General features: G+C 39.4%; 1 protein-coding gene across 2 annotated transcripts in view; it reads left to right on the forward strand.

The window, feature by feature from the left end:
• Positions 1 to 17,012, forward strand: part of Ric1 (RIC1 homolog, RAB6A GEF complex partner 1) — a 90,749-nt gene that overhangs the window by 56,147 nt on the left and 17,590 nt on the right. For both annotated transcript variants that reach the window (XM_032891780.1, XM_032891779.1), the window contains exons 9-14: positions 6,397 to 6,541; positions 7,759 to 7,807; positions 9,432 to 9,584; positions 11,481 to 11,684; positions 16,212 to 16,250; positions 16,532 to 16,642. In XM_032891780.1, coding sequence (XP_032747671.1) covers positions 6,397 to 6,541; positions 7,759 to 7,807; positions 9,432 to 9,584; positions 11,481 to 11,684; positions 16,212 to 16,250; positions 16,532 to 16,642 — 701 coding nt within the window. The remainder of the gene's footprint in view (positions 1 to 6,396; positions 6,542 to 7,758; positions 7,808 to 9,431; positions 9,585 to 11,480; positions 11,685 to 16,211; positions 16,251 to 16,531; positions 16,643 to 17,012) is intronic.

A 17,012-nucleotide genomic window follows, 5' to 3' on the forward strand; every position in this document is an offset into this window, starting at 1 on the left:
TGTGGGTTGTATCCTGGGCATTGTGAGCTTTTAGGCTAATACCCACTTACCAGTGAGTGCATACCAAGTGTGTTTTTCTGTATTGGGGTTACCTCACTCAGGATGATATTTTCTAGTTCCATCCATTTGCCTGCAAATTTCATGAAGTCATTGTTTTTAATAGCTGAGTAGTACTCCATTGTGTAGATGTACCACATTTTCTGTATCCATCCCTCCTTTGAGGGACATCTGGGTTCTTCCCAACTTCTGGCTATTATAAATATGGCTACTATGAACATAGTGGAGCATATGTCCTTGTTACATGTTGGAATATTTTTTTGGGTATATGCCCAGGAGTGGTATAGCTGGGTCTTCAGGTAGAACTGTTTCCAATTTTCTGAGGAACCTCCAGATTGATTTCCAGAGTGGTTGTACCAGCTTGCAATCCCACCAACAATAGAGGAGTGTTCCTCTTTCTCCACATCCTTGCCAGCATCTGCTGTCACCTATGGTTTTGATCTTAGCCATTCTCACTGGTGTGAGATGGAATCTCGGGGTTGTTTGTATTTGCATTTCCCTCATGACTACAGATGTTGGACATTTCTTTAAGTGTTTCTCAGCCATTTGAAATTCCTCAGTTGAGAATTCTTTATTTAGCTCTGTATTCCATTTTTTTTTTTTTTTGGATATATTTCTTTATTTATATTTCAAATGTTATTCCCTTTCTCAGTTTCCTGTCCATAAGTCCCCTATTCCCTCCCTCTCCCCCGTAAGTGTGTTCTCCCTCATCCACCCCCTCTTACCACCCCCTCCCCGACATTTCCCTGTGCTGGGGGTTTAACTTTGGCAGGACCAAAGGCTTCTCTTTCCACTGGTGCCCAACAAGGCCATCCTCTGCTACACATGCAGTTGGAGCTCTGGGTCAGTCCTTGGGTCTTTGGGTAGTGGCTTAGTCCCTGGAAGCTCTGGTTGCTTGGCATTGTTGTTCCTATGGGGTTGCAAGCCCCTTCAGCTCTTTCAATCCTTTCTCTAATTTCCCCCAAGGGGGTCCCGTTCTCAGTTCAGTGGTTTGCTGCTAGCATTCGCCTCTGTATTAGACATGCTCTGGCTGTGTCTCTCAGGAGACATGTATATCCAGTCCCTTTCCTCATGCATTTTTTAGCTTCATCAATCTTATCTAGTTTTGGTGGCTGTATATGTATGGGCCACATGTGGGGCAGGCTCTGAATGGCCGTTCCTTCAGTCTCTGCTAAACTTTGTCTCCATATCCCCTCCTACAGATATTTTTGTTCCCCCTTTTAAGAAGGAGTGAAGCATCTGCATTTTGCACTCACTGATATTAGCCCAAAAGCTCGAATTACCCAAGATGCAGTCTACAGACCACATGAAGCTCAAGAAGAAGGATGACCAAAATGTACCCCACTTTTTACTAGGATCGTGTGGCTCTCTGCAGTCTGCCTTCTTGAGTTCTTTGTATATTTTGGATATTTGCCCTCTATCAGATGGATGTAGGGTTAGTACATATCTTTTCCCAATCTGTGGGTTGTCATTTTGTCCTATTAACAGTACCCTTTGCCTTATAGAATCTTTTCAATTTTATGAGGTTCCATTTGTTGATCTTAAAGCATAAGCCATTGGTGTGTTCTGTTTAGGAAGTTACCCCCCCCCCGTGCCCAAGGATTCCAGGCTCTTCCCCATTTTCTTTCCTATTAGTTTGAGTGTATCTGGTTTGATGATGTGGAGGCCTTTGATCCACTTGAACTTGAGCTTTGTACAAGGAGATAAGAATGGATCAATTTGCATTCTTCTACATGCTGACATCTAGTTGAACCAGCACCATCTGTTAAAATGCTATCTTTTTTCCACTGGATAGTTTTAGCTCCTTTGTCAAAGATCAAGTGACCATAGGTGTGTGGGTTCATTTCTGGGTCTTCAATTCTATTCCACTGATGTACTTGCCTGTCTCTGTACCAATACCATACGGGTTTTATCACTATTCCTCTGTAATACTGCTTGAGGTCAGGGATGGTGATTCCCTCAGAAGTTCATTTATTGTTGAGCATAGTTTTCACTATCTTGGGTTTTTTGTTATTCAAATGAATTTGAGAATTGCACTTTCTAACTCTTTGAAGAATCGAGTTGGAATTTTGATGGGGATTGCATTGAGTCCATAAATTGCTTTTGGCAAGATGGCCATTTTTATCTTTATCAGATGGTTTAACTGATTCTGATTTAACTTTGGTACCTGGTCTGTGTCCAGAAAATCATCCATTTCATCCAGATTTTCCAGTTTTCTTGAGTATAGGTTTTTGTAGTAGGATCTGGTGATTTTTTTCTTTCTAATTTCCTCAGTTTCTGTAATTATGTCTCCCTTTTCATTCCTGATTTTGTTAATTTGGACACACTCTCTGTGCCCTCTGGTTAGTTTAGCTAAGGGTTTATCTATCTTGTTGATTTTCTCAAAGAACCAGCTCCTGGTTTTGTTGATTTTTTTGTATAGTCCTTTTTGTTTCTACTTGGTTGATTTCAGCTCTGAGTTTGATTATTTCCTGCTTTCCACTCCTCTCGGGTGTATTTGCTTCTTTTTGTTCTAGAGCTTTCAGATGAGCTGTTAAGCTGCTAATGTATGATCTCTCCAATTTCAGTATGGGGGCACCCAGGGCTATGAGTTTTGCTCTTAGCACTGCTTTCATTGTGTCCCATAAGTTTGGATATGTTGTCCCTTTATTTTCATTGAATTCTAAAATGTCTTTAATTTCTTTCTTTATTTCTTCCCTGACCAAGTTATCATTGAGTAGAGCGTTGTTCAGCTTCCACATGTAGATGGGCTTTCTGTTGTTTCTGTTGCTATTGAAGACCAGCCTTAGTCTATGGTGGTCCGATAGAATATATGGGATTAATTCAATATTCTTGTATATGTTGAGCTTGGTTTTGTGTCCAAGTATATGGTCGATTTTTGAGAGGGTACCATGAGGTACTGAGAAGAAGGTATATTCTTTTGTTTTAGGGTGAAATGTTCTGTAAATATCTGTTAAATCCATTTGGTTCATAACTTCTGTTAGTTTAACTATGTCTCCATTTAGTTTCTGTTTCCATGATCTGTCCATTGGTGAGAGTGGGGTGCTGAAATTTCCTAATATTATTGTGTGAGGCTCAATGTGTGCTTTGAGCTTCAGTAATATTTCTTTTACACATGTAGGTACCCTTGCATTTGGGGCATATTTGTTGAGAATTGAGAGTTCATCTTGATTTTTTTTTAATGAGTATATAGTGTCCTTCCCAATCTTTTTTTGATAACTTTTGGTTGAAAGTAGATTTTGAGGTAATGTCTGTCTTTGTCACTGAGGTTCCTATATGCAGCAAAATGCTGGATCCTGTTTACATATCCATTCTGCTAACCTATGTCTTTTTATTGAAGAATTGAGTCCATTAATGTTGAGAGATATTAGGGACCAATGAGTGTTGCTTCCTGTTATTTTGTTGATGGAGGCTATGCTTGTGCTAAAAAAAAAGAACCAAAAAAAGAAAAAAAAAAAAAAAAGCAAAGACTAATTTGCTTTTTCTTGGGTGTAGTTTCCCTCCTTGTCTTGGACATTTTCATCTGCTATCCTCTGTAGGGCTTGACTAGTGGAAAGATATTGTTTAAATTCGGTTTTGTCTTGGAATATCATGGTTTCTCCATCTATGGTAATTGGGAGTTTTACTGGGTATAGTAGTCTGGCTGGCATTTTAGTTCTCTTAGGGTCTGAATGACATCTGCCCAGGATCTGCCCATGGCTTTCATAGTCGCTGCTGAGAAGTCTGGTGTAATTGTGATAGGTCTATCTTTATATGTTACTTGACCTTTTTCCCTTAATATTATTTCTTTGTTCTGTGCATTTGGTGTTTTGATTATTATGTGACAGAGGAATTTCTTTTCTGGTCCCATCTGTTTCGTGTTCTGTAGCCTTTTTGTATGTCTATGGGCATCTCTTTCTTATGTTGGGGAAGTTTTCTTCTATGATTTTGTTGAAGATGTTTGCTGGCCCTTTGAGCTGGGAGTCTTCACTCTTTTTTATACCTGTTACTCTTAGTTCCATCTTCTCACTGTGTCCTGGGTTTCTGGAATGTTTGAGATAGGAGTTTTTTGCGTTTTGTCTTTTCCTCGACTGTTGTGTCGATGTTTTCTATGGTATCTTCTGCCTCTGAGATTCTCTCTTCTGTCACTTGTATTCTGTTGGCGGTGATTGCATCTGTGACTCCTGATCTCTTTGCTAAGTTTTCCATCTCCAGGGCTGTCTCCCTTTGAACTTTCTTTAATGTTTCTTTTTCCATTTTTAGATCCTGGGTGGTTTTGTTCAATTCCTTCACCTGTTTGATTGTGTTCTCCGGTATTTCTTTAAGGATTTATGTGTTTCCTCTACTTGTTTACTTGTGTTCTCCTGTGTTTCTTTAAGGGAGTTGTTTATATCCTTCTTACAGTTCTCTATTATCTTCATGAAATGAGAGTTTAGATCTGAATCTTGCTTTTCTGGTGTGTTGGGGTATCCAGGACTTGCTGTGGTGGGAGAACTGGGTTCTGATGTTGCCAAGTCAAATTGGTTTCTGTTGCTTAGGTTCTTGCGCTTGCCTCTCGACATCTGGTTATCTGAGGTCTTATCTGGCCTCTCTGTCTCTGCCTTGAGTCTGTCCTTCCTGTGAGCCCTTGATCCTGTGATCCTTGATGTGTCAGAACCCCTGAGGGTTTGAGCTGCAGCTGGGATGTGGGCTGAGTGGGTGGGGATCCAGAGCTGAGGCTCTGCTCCAGGCACAGGTGCAAACTGGAAGGCAATCGTCTCTGGCTGGGCAGGGTATCTGTGTCCCGGGGTTGCAGGGGTCCCCGTTCTGCCAAGTATTGGGACGAGATTTGGGGTCTCACCTGTGGTCCTGGATGTGTCAGAATACCTGGGGAGTCGAGCTGCAACTGGGGTGTGGACTATGTGGCTTTCTGCTCCTGGCACAGGTGGAAACCGGAAGGCACACCGGTCTCTGGCTGGGCCTTTGTTTGTATGTGTAAAGCCTGTTCACTTTATCTGGCCTGTGTACATTCTGCTCCACATCACAGTCTTCTCATGTGTGTGTTATATGTGTGTTTGTGTGTGCAGGCCAGAGGTTGGCATCACGTTCTTCCTCAGATACTTTCTAGCTTGGTCTTTGAGACAGGATTCCTCACAGAATCTGGAACTGGCCCACGTCAGCTCAACTACAAACCCCAGAGATGATCTTGCCTCTGGCTCCCATTACTGGAATGGAAGGCACATGGCACCATCCCTGGCATTTATGTGGGCTCTGTGAACCAAATTTATAATCTAAGCCATCACCCAGCCTTTCTCTTATTTCATTTATTATTGAGGAAGGAGAGAAGACACATGTCACAGCATGCTTATCAGGGCAGAGGACAACTTTGGAGAGCTGGTTCTCTCCACCGTGGGTTCTAGGGATCAAGCTCAGGTCCTTGGACTTGGCATAAGAAGCATTTTTTAGCTATAGGAAGAGTGGTTGTTTTATGCCGCGTCTACACTAACCTAATATCCAGAGACTTTGAGTCTAAGAGCCGCTGCTTCTTGACAGTGAGGTTTGTGGGTGCTTCAGGACTTGCGTTGCATTATAAGATCACTTGAGTTACTACTAGGTCTCTACATTGTATTCTCTGTACAAATGGTATTTCTGTTTTGTTTTGTTTTGTTTTTAAACTATATTAATTTTACAAATTACAAATCACATGTGGTTGGGGACTGTCACGGAGCTTTTGTTTCTGTTCTGTTCTGTATATTGGATGAATCATGAATGCAGCCTTTATAATCTTGGCGTTACCTGGTGTCCTTACTAGATTTCCAGGTGTGGGTGAGTGAGCTGACCTTTACCTCCTGACCGTCACATGCTGTGGGAATCACCAGTAATGATAAAGATTCTCAGAGTTTGACAATAAATTCGGAGAAAAAGTACTTTCCCTCAGAATTTTGAGACATTCAACATAATGGTTTTAATATGAAAATTTATGTTGGTATCATCTGATGGACTACAAAGACAGATATCTGCTTCCCGCATTCACTTTTATCATGCTCGTTACATAAAGTGTTTGCTGCAGCCTTACCCCATGTTACAGAAGCTGGTTCATACAAAACAGAAGGCTTTGAGGATTACACAGTGGTAGTTATTCAAGCTAATCAGGACAAGCCAGCCTTCACTTCCCATAATTCACCTGTTTCCCAAGTTGTTCAGGTCAAGGCTGCTGGTGGCCTTATTTTTCAGGAACCTCCACAGACAGGGTTCATCCTAGTTAGAATTCAAGTAGTGTGTGCTGTTGTACTTGTTCAGATTTGGACATACTGCTTATAAAAAAAACGTATGAAGTATTTCTGAACAATCTTTTTAACCCTTCTCATTGTCTTTTCACAGACATCTGGAACAAAACAGGAGCTGTTAAATTGATTAGATGGTCTCCTGACAACAGTGCTGTAATAGTAACCTGGGAATATGGAGGTCTTTCTCTATGGAGTGTGTTTGGAGCCCAGCTGATTTGTACACTTGGAGGAGACTTTGCGTGAGTGAAAAAAAGAGAGAGACTTTAGATAAATAACCCATTGTTTCCCTGATAGTCCATATATTCAGAAATGCAGGTTACAGAGCTACCTTTATCTAAAATTTAAAAAAAAAAACCTATTTTACTCTTAAAAATTTTTAATAATGTACAAGATAGTAGCAAGCATTAGAGCTTAGGATTACTTCACATGCACATCAATGCACTTTGCCCAGATTTTCCCTTCTTCTCACCAAATAGCTTCCTCTGTCTTCATGCTGCATTTCATTTGTATGTAAATCTAGACTGCATACATGGTAGAGAACATGCAGTGTTTTATCTGTCATTCCTCAGCCCAATACCCTCTCTGATTCCTCATGTTTTCCTCAGGACACACTTTGCTCATGGTTCCCTCTCACTGCCATGCCTATGTATAGATTCTGTATAGGTGAGACAATGGGATATTCTCTCTGTCTGCCTGAGTTTAGTATATCTCACTTAATATGACCTCTAGTCCCATCCACCCTTATTTTACTCTTACACCAAAACACTTTGGAAAGCTCAGATTTACCTTATTGAGAATATATTGATTCTCCAAACATTTACCCTCCTAAAACTGACATTTACTATATAACTGATCCCAAACACTAGGGGAAATAAATTTCTTTTTGTGAGCCCAGTTATGTATATGACCTCATGTTAAGACCAGCTTGGGCTACATAAATAGTACTATGAAAAACTAAACTAAACTGCTGCTTTAAAATAAAAATAGTGGGGGGTTGGGGATTTAGCTCAGTGGTAGAGCGCTTGCCTAGGAAGCGCAAGGCCCTGGGTTCGGTCCCCAGCTCCGAAAAAAAAGAACCAAAAAAAAATAAAAATAAAATAAAAATAGTGGGCTGGAGAGATGGCTCAGTGGTTAAGAGCACTGACTGTTCTTCCAGAGGTCCTGAGTTCAAATCCCAGCAACCACATGGTGTCTCACAACCATCTGTAACAGGGATTCAATGTACTGTTCTGATGTGTCTGAAGACAGCTACAGTGTACTCATATAAATACAATAAATAAATCTTTAAATAAAATAAAATATTGATACATAAGTGTTTCCATTTCATGTACTAGTGTTGTATTTTTTTTGCTTTAAAAGCACAAAATCAATTTGCTTTTTTTTTTTTTTTAGCTGAAGGTAAGTGGTATGTATATTATACGCTGTTGGAAGACATCAAGTTTCTGTTCTGTTTTAGTTACAGGTCAGATGGTACCAAAAAAGATCCCCTTAAGATCAACTCCATGGTGAGTACTTTCTGTTTAAACACAGGTGCAGCTTGTAAACCTCTACAAGTTACAAACCTCAGGGCCTCTTCTGTTTCTCACATTGATCTCACAAAATCAGAGAGCAGTTTTGTCTCGGTAGATATTTCCCGTGTACTTTATTTTGGTGAGATTTATTTACTTGGGTATGTAAGATGGGGGGCTTTGCACTGTAACCAAGGCTGGCCTCAAGTAGATAGGCCAGGCTCGCCCTAGTAATCCTCTTGCCTTTGCCTTTGAAATGACTGTCTTAAAAAAATATGCTTCTGAGGAATGACCCCTTCTGCCTTCTGGCTTACACACACACACACACACACACACACACACACACACACACACGCTCATGCACACACGCATTTGACCCCCACATACCTCATATACATACACACACACAAACACAAGTTTTTAGTTTAATAACATTTCTGTAACTACTAGACGGTGCCTTTAAATTGCATGTATTAACCATTATTATCAGGTCCGCTAAGTTGGTATTTCAGACACCAACTAAAGATTCAAACAGTTAGTTAGTTCCAGGTTCAGAGAGGCTCTACCTCAAAGAACTCAAGAGAGGGCAGTGCTTCCATGTATACCTGTGCACACAAACATACACACGAAACAACTATTATTTAGCTTTTTCCCCCCTTTTTGGTTTTTCAAGACAGGGTTTCTCTGTAGTCCTGCTGTCCTGGAACTCACTCTGTAGAGCAGGCTGGCCTCACTGCCTCTGCCTCTGTCTCCCAGGGCTGGGACTACAGGCCTGTGCCCCCACCCTCCACAGAGATTTAGCTTCAACAGTGCATGACCCTGGCTTACAGACTCAAAGTCGCTGGCTTCAGAAATTGCACAGTGGAATCTAGTTACAGAATGCTAATATTGACTGGGCTTAGCAAAATATATTTCAATCTTTTACTGTAAATTTCTCAACTGAAGAAACCTCTATCTAGAGAAACTAGGTACCTTGGCCAACACAGTAACAGGGTCAAGCTGGAGTGAAAACACTTGTGTCACAGCTGACAACCCAGGGCTCTTTGCTGTATACAAAGGTCGCCTCTGTTGTAGACATTTTCTCACTGAGCTAAGAAGCAGGTAAATAAAATTGAGATGTTACAAAAGGATTTTAGGGTTGTGATCCTGAATTTGAAGCTGAGAAATTATATAGTGTTTTACCATTCTACGCGGAGGGCAGTGATGGTGGTTCCCTCTGGAGATAGTTAAGATGTACTAGATGACAAGAATCATTGATTCTGTTTGTTTAAATAATTATTTTGTGTGTCTGTGTGGATGATATGTGTATATGTGAGCAGGCCTCCATGCAGATGCCAGAGGACAACTTTATGGAGTTGGTTCTCTCCACCACTCCATGGATTCTGGGGATCAGACCGCAATGTGTGCACTTTGACCCCAGGCGCCTTGACCTGCTGAGCCAGCTGTCTTCCCTGGTTGTGGCTCTTGTCTCTGTCATCTGTCATGGTTGCTCCAGCACTCAGAAGACAAGAACTGTGCTGTGGGTTATTGCATATATTGACTCTTTTCAGTAATTCACTGAGGTTAGGAAAGAAATCAAAATAACTTTGTGTTACTTTGACTTTTTTTCTCTCTCTTCAAGAGCTGGGGTGCAGAAGGCTATCACCTATGGGTAATCAGTGGATTTGGTTCTCAGCACACTCAAACTGACACTGACCTCGGGAGTGCAGTTAAAGAGCCCAGCATTTTGTTATTTCAGTTTATCAAGAGTGTACTCACTGTAAACCCTTGTATGGTAAGTAATTAAAACCTGGGGGTGGGGGATGTTGTTTTGTTTTTAATGCTGATTATGGCAGAATTTTAGACCATTTTCCATGTCTCACAGATTTAATATATTTTTTAAATTGTTAACTTTATTCTTTGTGTATTTTCTATGATTCAAATATTTCTATAAATTTATGACAAAGTCTTATTTCTGAACATGTTTTATACTTGGTTTGGGTTTTTTTTTTTTGCGGGGAGGGGCAGGGTTTATTTGTGTTTAGTGTTTTATTCTTTTATAAAAGATAATGCTACAAGCAATTTGAAAGAAGCCATATTTATATGTAAGACAACTTGACTAATTTAGATTTTCCCAAAGTATGTTCTACTTTGATACTTCTTAAAAATATTCTAGGTGGGGACTAGAGAAATGGTTCAGCAGTTAAGAGCACTGATTGCTCTTCCAGAGGTCCTGAGTTCAATTCCCAGCAACCACATGGTGGCTCACAATCATCTGTAATGAGATCTGATGCCCTCTGCTGGTGCGTCTGAAGGCAGTGACAGTGTACTTACATATATAAAGTAAAATAAACCTTAAAAAATAATGTTCTAGGTGGTTGGGGCGTAGTAAATAAAGTGCTTGCTTACCAAGCTTGAGAACCTGAGGGTAAGATTGATGATGTTAGGGCGAGCCTGTGATCTCGGCTCTGGGAAGGTGCAAACAAGAGTCAACAAGCTCTGGACCCTGTGATTGAGGAAGGACCCCCCACACACACACACACACACACAAATAACAAAAACTCTGAGGCCAGAGTATAATGGCACACACTTGTAATACCACACACTTGGAAGGCTGAAGAGGATCACAGTGATTATGTATTCTAATATGCTACAGATATATGCTATGGGTACATATCTCAGTACCATCATCAATGACTTTTTAACAATAAGTGGTGTAACAGGTTATTTACATTTTAGAATACATTGAAAATTAATGTGAAAATACTTCAGATCTCAGAAGTCTATACTATAGTATGGATCCACAGAAAAAGAAAAAGAGAGTATATTCCTGCCCTTCCTCGTTCCAGATAATTTTTTAAATTTTTATTTTATTTATTTAATGTATGAGTGTTCTGATACATATATATACATATATATACACACACACACACACATACATACATACATACATACATACACACACACACACACACACACACACATCCACTTGCCTGAAGAGGGCATCAGATTTCCCTATAGATGGTTGTGAGCCACCATGTGGTTGCTGGGACCTTTGGAAGAGCAGCTGGTGCTCTTAACAACTGAGCCATGTCAGCCAGCCCCAATTCCAGATAATTTTAAAGCCTCCTTCTGTGGCTAGGAAGATGGCTCAGTGAGTGGGTAAGTGAGGACTGGATTTTGGAATTCCCAGAACCCATGTAAAAGCCAGGTGGGTATTGCAGCCATCTGTAGTTTCAGCAGGAAGGAGGTAGGGGTGGGGGATTCCAGAACAAGCTAATTAGTCTACCTAGCCAGAGTAACAATGTCCAGATTCAACAAGAGATCTTGCTTCAGTGCATAAGGTAGAGAAGAACTGTTAAGGAAGAGACCTGACATCAACCTTGGATCATCACGTGCACACCTACAAACACACATACATGCACCACACACACTCACACGTATACATAAAGATATATATAAACCACCCTTGATTTATTTTGGACTAAATGGGAAAGGGATAGGCTACCACTGTCTGATTTGAATGTAAGAATCTTCTCATCTTGAGAACATCTTGAGAATCTTCTGTGATCAATATTGATTGATGGTACTCGTTCAGTAATAAAACTAAAATGGCATGTTACTCCATGGTCCCTACCTAATACTGAGTGTTTTTCTTTGTTTTCCCCTTTGCCCTTCTTTCTCCATCAAGAGTAACCAAGAACAGGTGTTACTTCAGGGAGAAGATCGCTTATACTTGAACTGTGGAGAAGCCTCACAGACCCAAAATCTGAAGTACTCCTCAGCACGCACTGAGCATATGCCCAGACACGGGAAGAGCCCATTTGCAGATGGAGGTCTAGAGGCTCCAGGATTAAGCACTTTACTTGGACATCGACATTGGCATGTTGTACAGGTAAGTGTTCATTTACTGACTACCACTGACTCACTTATCAGGAATGAGTCACTTGGAACCAGTCTTTAATTATTTTCATCGTTATAGCTCTCAATGCTTTGGTGTTTTTTCCTTGCCTTTTTTTTCTCTCCTTGATAGAGTATATCCTAGAAGTTTATTTCTTTTTCCCTCAGTGAAGATAACTTTACGTTGAACCTCTGTTTCACTTAATCTAGCACAGTGGACTTGGACAGTCCAAAGTGTATCCACTGCATGGCAAGAGATGACTTGACTGGCACCTACCACAGCTGACTTAGAGCTTCAGCAGTTAATCACTTACACCTGACCCAGATTGCAAACCTCCGAACACTTGAGAAATCTATTGCTCATAATTTTATTATGATTTAATGTTTTTCCAAATTATGGATTCATCCTGATACCACGTTTAAATTAGCAGGTTCAATTAGCAACTTTGACAGATTTGACATTTGAGATGGATTAATTCTGAATTTGCATGCCAATTAAGATTAATTTGGTACAGTAAGTAAATCAAAATTTCTTTAAGAAATTTGTATGCCTAGTTTCAAAGTTCTAAATATTTTCTTTCTCCTAATACCAAAATGGCAGAGCCTGCTATTAGATTAGTTTCTTTTAGTCAATTTATTTTTATTGTCTTTTTCCTTTTGATTCCTTTCCTTTCCTTTCTTTTGAGAGTCTTGCTATGTATTTGGTCCTGAATGGTGGGACCATACATGTACACTACCACACTAACTTCTTTTAATCAGTTCTATTTCCATAATTCCTTGCCTTCTCTCTGCTTATATCTTACTAGTTTGCTGCAGCTCTCATGTTATTTTCAGTTGATTTTGAGTAAAGAAAATGAAAGATGGAAAACTGGTCATTCTGTGAGGGTTAAAGGAGGAATAGCTCCTACATTGACTCGTAGTATGCACTGAAAAATGTATTAAACATACATTAATAACCTTGTGGAATCAAACTATGTACATTCCATTTTATAATTAGTAACATTTTTAAAGATAAAACTGCATCAGCTACTTCCTTGACTAAAATTTTCCACTGCTCCCTTCTCTCCTGTAGCCATTTCTCTGCTATTTTCATTTCCCCATACTATTCATTCTACACTGACCTAGAATCAATGCCAGTTCTGCCTAGCCAGGTCTGTGTTACCAGAGAGCCAAGTAGAACAGAGGATCGAAGAAGGTAGGTCTGGAACTAAAACATCCCTCAGGCATAACACAATTGAATTTCCTTCCAGCTCAGTAATTCAGTGCCCCTTAGCCGTCTATGAAGCTTTCCACTAAACAAGCACATGGAACTGATGTTAGGATAGGCAGCAGCAGGAGTCATGTTCCCAGATGAAGTTTTAAGTGTGCATTTACCTAGGTCTCTTCAATTCTTTATTCATCTCTGTTCTTTTACTTTTAAATAAAGATAAAATTGTTTGGGTAAAATATTTGTTAAGAGGTTAACTTATTTACCATTAGGTTAAACAAGTAGTTCACAAAAATAAAGTAAAAATGCCAAAACTTCATTCTGCTTTGGAACCCTTTTAAACCCAAATGAGAAATAAACACTTAAAAACTAATAAAGATATAAGCTAAAAATGCCACAGCTGTGTGCCTAAGACATTTACATTGAAATAGAATTTTAATTTCGAATTTCATAGAATTCCAACAGGCTCGTGTGTGAGGAAGTTCCTATGACTCTTCCAGCATCACACAGGGTACTAGCTTACATAGCCTCAAAACAGTCTACACTGAAGTAAAGAATCCAGTGTACTTTAAAGTCTGATTATTAATGTTGAATCATATAATTTACTATTGACCTTGTACTAAAACTTAGAATTTGCCCGTGTGGCTTTTTTGTTTTTTTTGTTTTGTTTCGTTTTCTTTTGTTTTGTTTTGTTTTAACTAGTTGCCCTGCTTTTTGCTGGCTAACACTGGAGCCTGGCGACTGAATGCAGAGTGGTAGTGGTCTTTCTGGGGACTGGCTATATAGTGCAGAAGCTTTACCTTGTAAGCTTCCTTCATCCTTCCCGAGGACTCCCTGGAAAAGCATGGGGGGCATGGTTTTGTTCCCCTTCCCTCTTACCCTCTTATGTAGGGCAAGACCACATTCTCCATTAAAGTTGGTTTGGTTGTGTGGTTTCTGTCTTGTGTGCTCACTGCGTTATATGGAGGTCATCTAATGAGCCTCACTGATTCTGCTGTGCTTTCTGCCCATCATCTGGACCACTGCAGTTTGTTTCTTTAGTTTGCTCAACCCTTCTGTTTTATACAACTTACCTTCTGGATTAGAAGATTTTGTTACTTACATGTCTGTAGCTAAACTAAAGAGTAGCTAGTTATAGAGATGATACCTTTCTCAGTTTATTTTTCAAATTTAGTTTTCTTAATTACAAGTTTAGAAAGTAACACATTGGAACACAAGGTGAAAAGCTTTTTAGTTTGTGGCTGTTTTCTTTGTTGAGCTCAGTGTTTTGTATAATGTAAACATAGGTTTCTACAAGGTCTTTATTTAGTATTCTAAGGATATTGACTTTATACTTAACCTGGAAAGAATAGTTGTTACAAAATGCCAGAGGTAAATACCAGGTACTTCATTAGGAAGCCCAGTAGTCAATTTTCAAGGCTATTTTGCTTGTAAGTGATTTGCTCACATCTCTCTAATTTTATCAGGTATGGGAGATGTGGTATTTGTCAAAGATCAAATCTGCTGGGGCAAGTCCTTTAGTCTCACAAGTTAGAGAAAACTAGTCTAGTCTGGAGACAGCGTTTAACAGGAGAACAAAAAAGAAGGAAAGCAGTTAGTTCCCGTTGAGGAAAGAGAGGTTGGCGAAGCCTTCTGTGAAGGGCAAGACCTTCCTATACCCCAGCTCAGTACCCCAGGGATGTGCCTGATGCCTGGGCCCTGCTCGTGCCTGGGCCCTGCTCATGCATACCTTTATGGCCTCCTTTCTCCATTCCTCACTAGCTCCCTCTTCCTTGGCACACACAGCATTAAGTGTATAGTACAAAGTTCAGATGACACATAGATCAAAGAAGGTGACCCTAGAGAAAAATGGATATTTTGTTCTAGTAATAAAATATTCAGACAAAATTAAAAAGCCTATTATTTTAACTCATGTTTGGGTCCTGAAGATACATTATTTATAATTTATAGTATTTCATTGACTTTGAAGGTTAAACAATAGGTTGGGTTTGAGGGGGTTGTTTTGTTTTGTTTTGGAAGGGATGTACATCAGAGTGTGAAGATTTGATAAGCTCTTGCTGAGTCTATGTTGGAATCAGTTTTGCAGGGACATGCTCGCTCACACATCACATTTCATAGAATTTAGTGAATCATCAAAGTTTGGGGAGGGCAGGATTCTTTGGGTTTTATTATTTTACCTAGTGGCAGCATGCTGCTTACTCTGGTACACTCGTTACATTCTTTTCTAAGTAATGGAGAGCTATTAATTCACTTGTACTCTTAAGCTGACTGAAGGGATAACTGCGGTTTACCCTTTAGGAGTAAATTTTATTGAGAGTAATGCAAGTGCTCTGGGTTTATTGCTTTCACCTGATTCTCTTTTTGTCTTTATGCAGCTTTATTAGATTTGATTATACTTATTAGATTTGATTATACTTTATATGGTTTTCTGATTTGGGTTTCTTTTCTGCATATATCCAGTTTTCTCGAGTCAAATGAATAAATTTGAAGCTTTTCTTATTCCAGGAACAGAAGACTCTTCAGTTGCTCTGTTTTTCTGTTAATTCACATTCCACTTCCAACTGCTCCTGGAAGCTAATTAATAGACCAGGAGTGTATAGAGCTAAAACTTACTCCACATTAATAACCTACAGTTATTGAGTGTATGGTAGCGCTGGTAAAATGATAGCATGAACAAAGGTGTAAGCTAGACACCACGGGGACTGTGTTTACATTGGTGCTTAGGATGGAGGCCTAATATCTGTAGTATGTTAAGGGTTCTTGTGGATCAGGAAAGTTGAGCAGCCAAATAGAAAAATAGTAGTTTAAGCATATTCATACAGGTGCATGGGTGCTTCTAAGAAATAGGGTAAAAAAATAAGCCAGTTGCTAGTCTCAAGCAACAAAATTTTTGTTTGTATTTACATTGATTAATTTTATATGCATTGCTTTTTTTTTATCACAACAGTAAATAATAAAGATTTCCATTACAAACCAAAGCGCTTGCTGAGCTGCCATTTCTTTGGGAATGGTCTACATCAGCAGACAGAGGCTGTTGGCTGCAGTCTGTGCTTACCATCACATGCTTCTTAGTCAGTTTATATTGGATTTGATATTAGAAACAAGCAGTGCTGTGTGGGGAAGTGTGGAAGGATTAAGATAGGACATGGAAATGTTGGTTCCTAATCAGATGCCAGTTCCAAGGGCTGTCACTAAAGGTACTGCACAGTGCCCGAACCGTATGCAGGGAGCAGGGTCTCATCTTGTGTGCTGTTTATGCTTTAATTTGAAATACACTCCATAAGTCTTACCAAACTGATATGTTATTTTCTATAGATTTCCAGCACCTATCTAGAAAGCAATTGGCCTATACGGGTGAGTTGTTGTTTTTGTTGGTGTTGTAATAGTCAGTCACTCCGGGAGATGAGCCATTGTGGATTCATAACAGAAATTTCAATACTTGATCTACTGTGTAGTACACAGTAGTGGATTCTCCTCTATTTTTGTCAAATATGACTATCAATATTGGGGCTTTTAGTATAGCATCTTATATTTAAATCACTTAGCAAATATGTATTAGTAGTTTCTTTGCCTTATATTTTATTAAGTACTTTATATCATATGCAGGAAAGAGGTTTTAATTTTTTTTTAAACAGTTTTCAGCTATTGATAAACTTGGACAAAATATCGCTGTGGCTGGCAAGTTTGGATTCGCGCATTATTCTTTACTTACCAAGAAATGGAAACTTTTTGGAAACATTACTCAGGTTAGTCTTTTTTTTTTTTCTTTTTTTAAGAAAAATAAATTTCAAGATACAAAGCATGAAAAAGAAAAAGAAAGAAAATTATACTGAGGCTGGAGAGAGAGCTCAACTATAAAGCACTTGCTGTATTTACAGGTTCTTGGAGGAAAAGAGAAGTAGGAAGAGAAACTGATATTTGATAATAAGTCCCTTTTGATAAAATAGTTGATATTTGATAAAGGATTTTGCATTGAGATAATTGGCTTTTCATTCTTGTTAAGATCATTGATAGGTGTTAGGAGGTGAGTCAGCCATTAGAGTGTTTTATGTAAAAGCCAGGGATCCTGAGCTCAGATCCCCAGAGGCCATGTAGATGCGCGATGGAAATGGCAAG

This window comes from Rattus rattus, chromosome 2 (genome assembly GCF_011064425.1).
Source record: "Rattus rattus isolate New Zealand chromosome 2, Rrattus_CSIRO_v1, whole genome shotgun sequence".
Taxonomy (NCBI): Eukaryota; Metazoa; Chordata; class Mammalia; order Rodentia; family Muridae; genus Rattus; species Rattus rattus.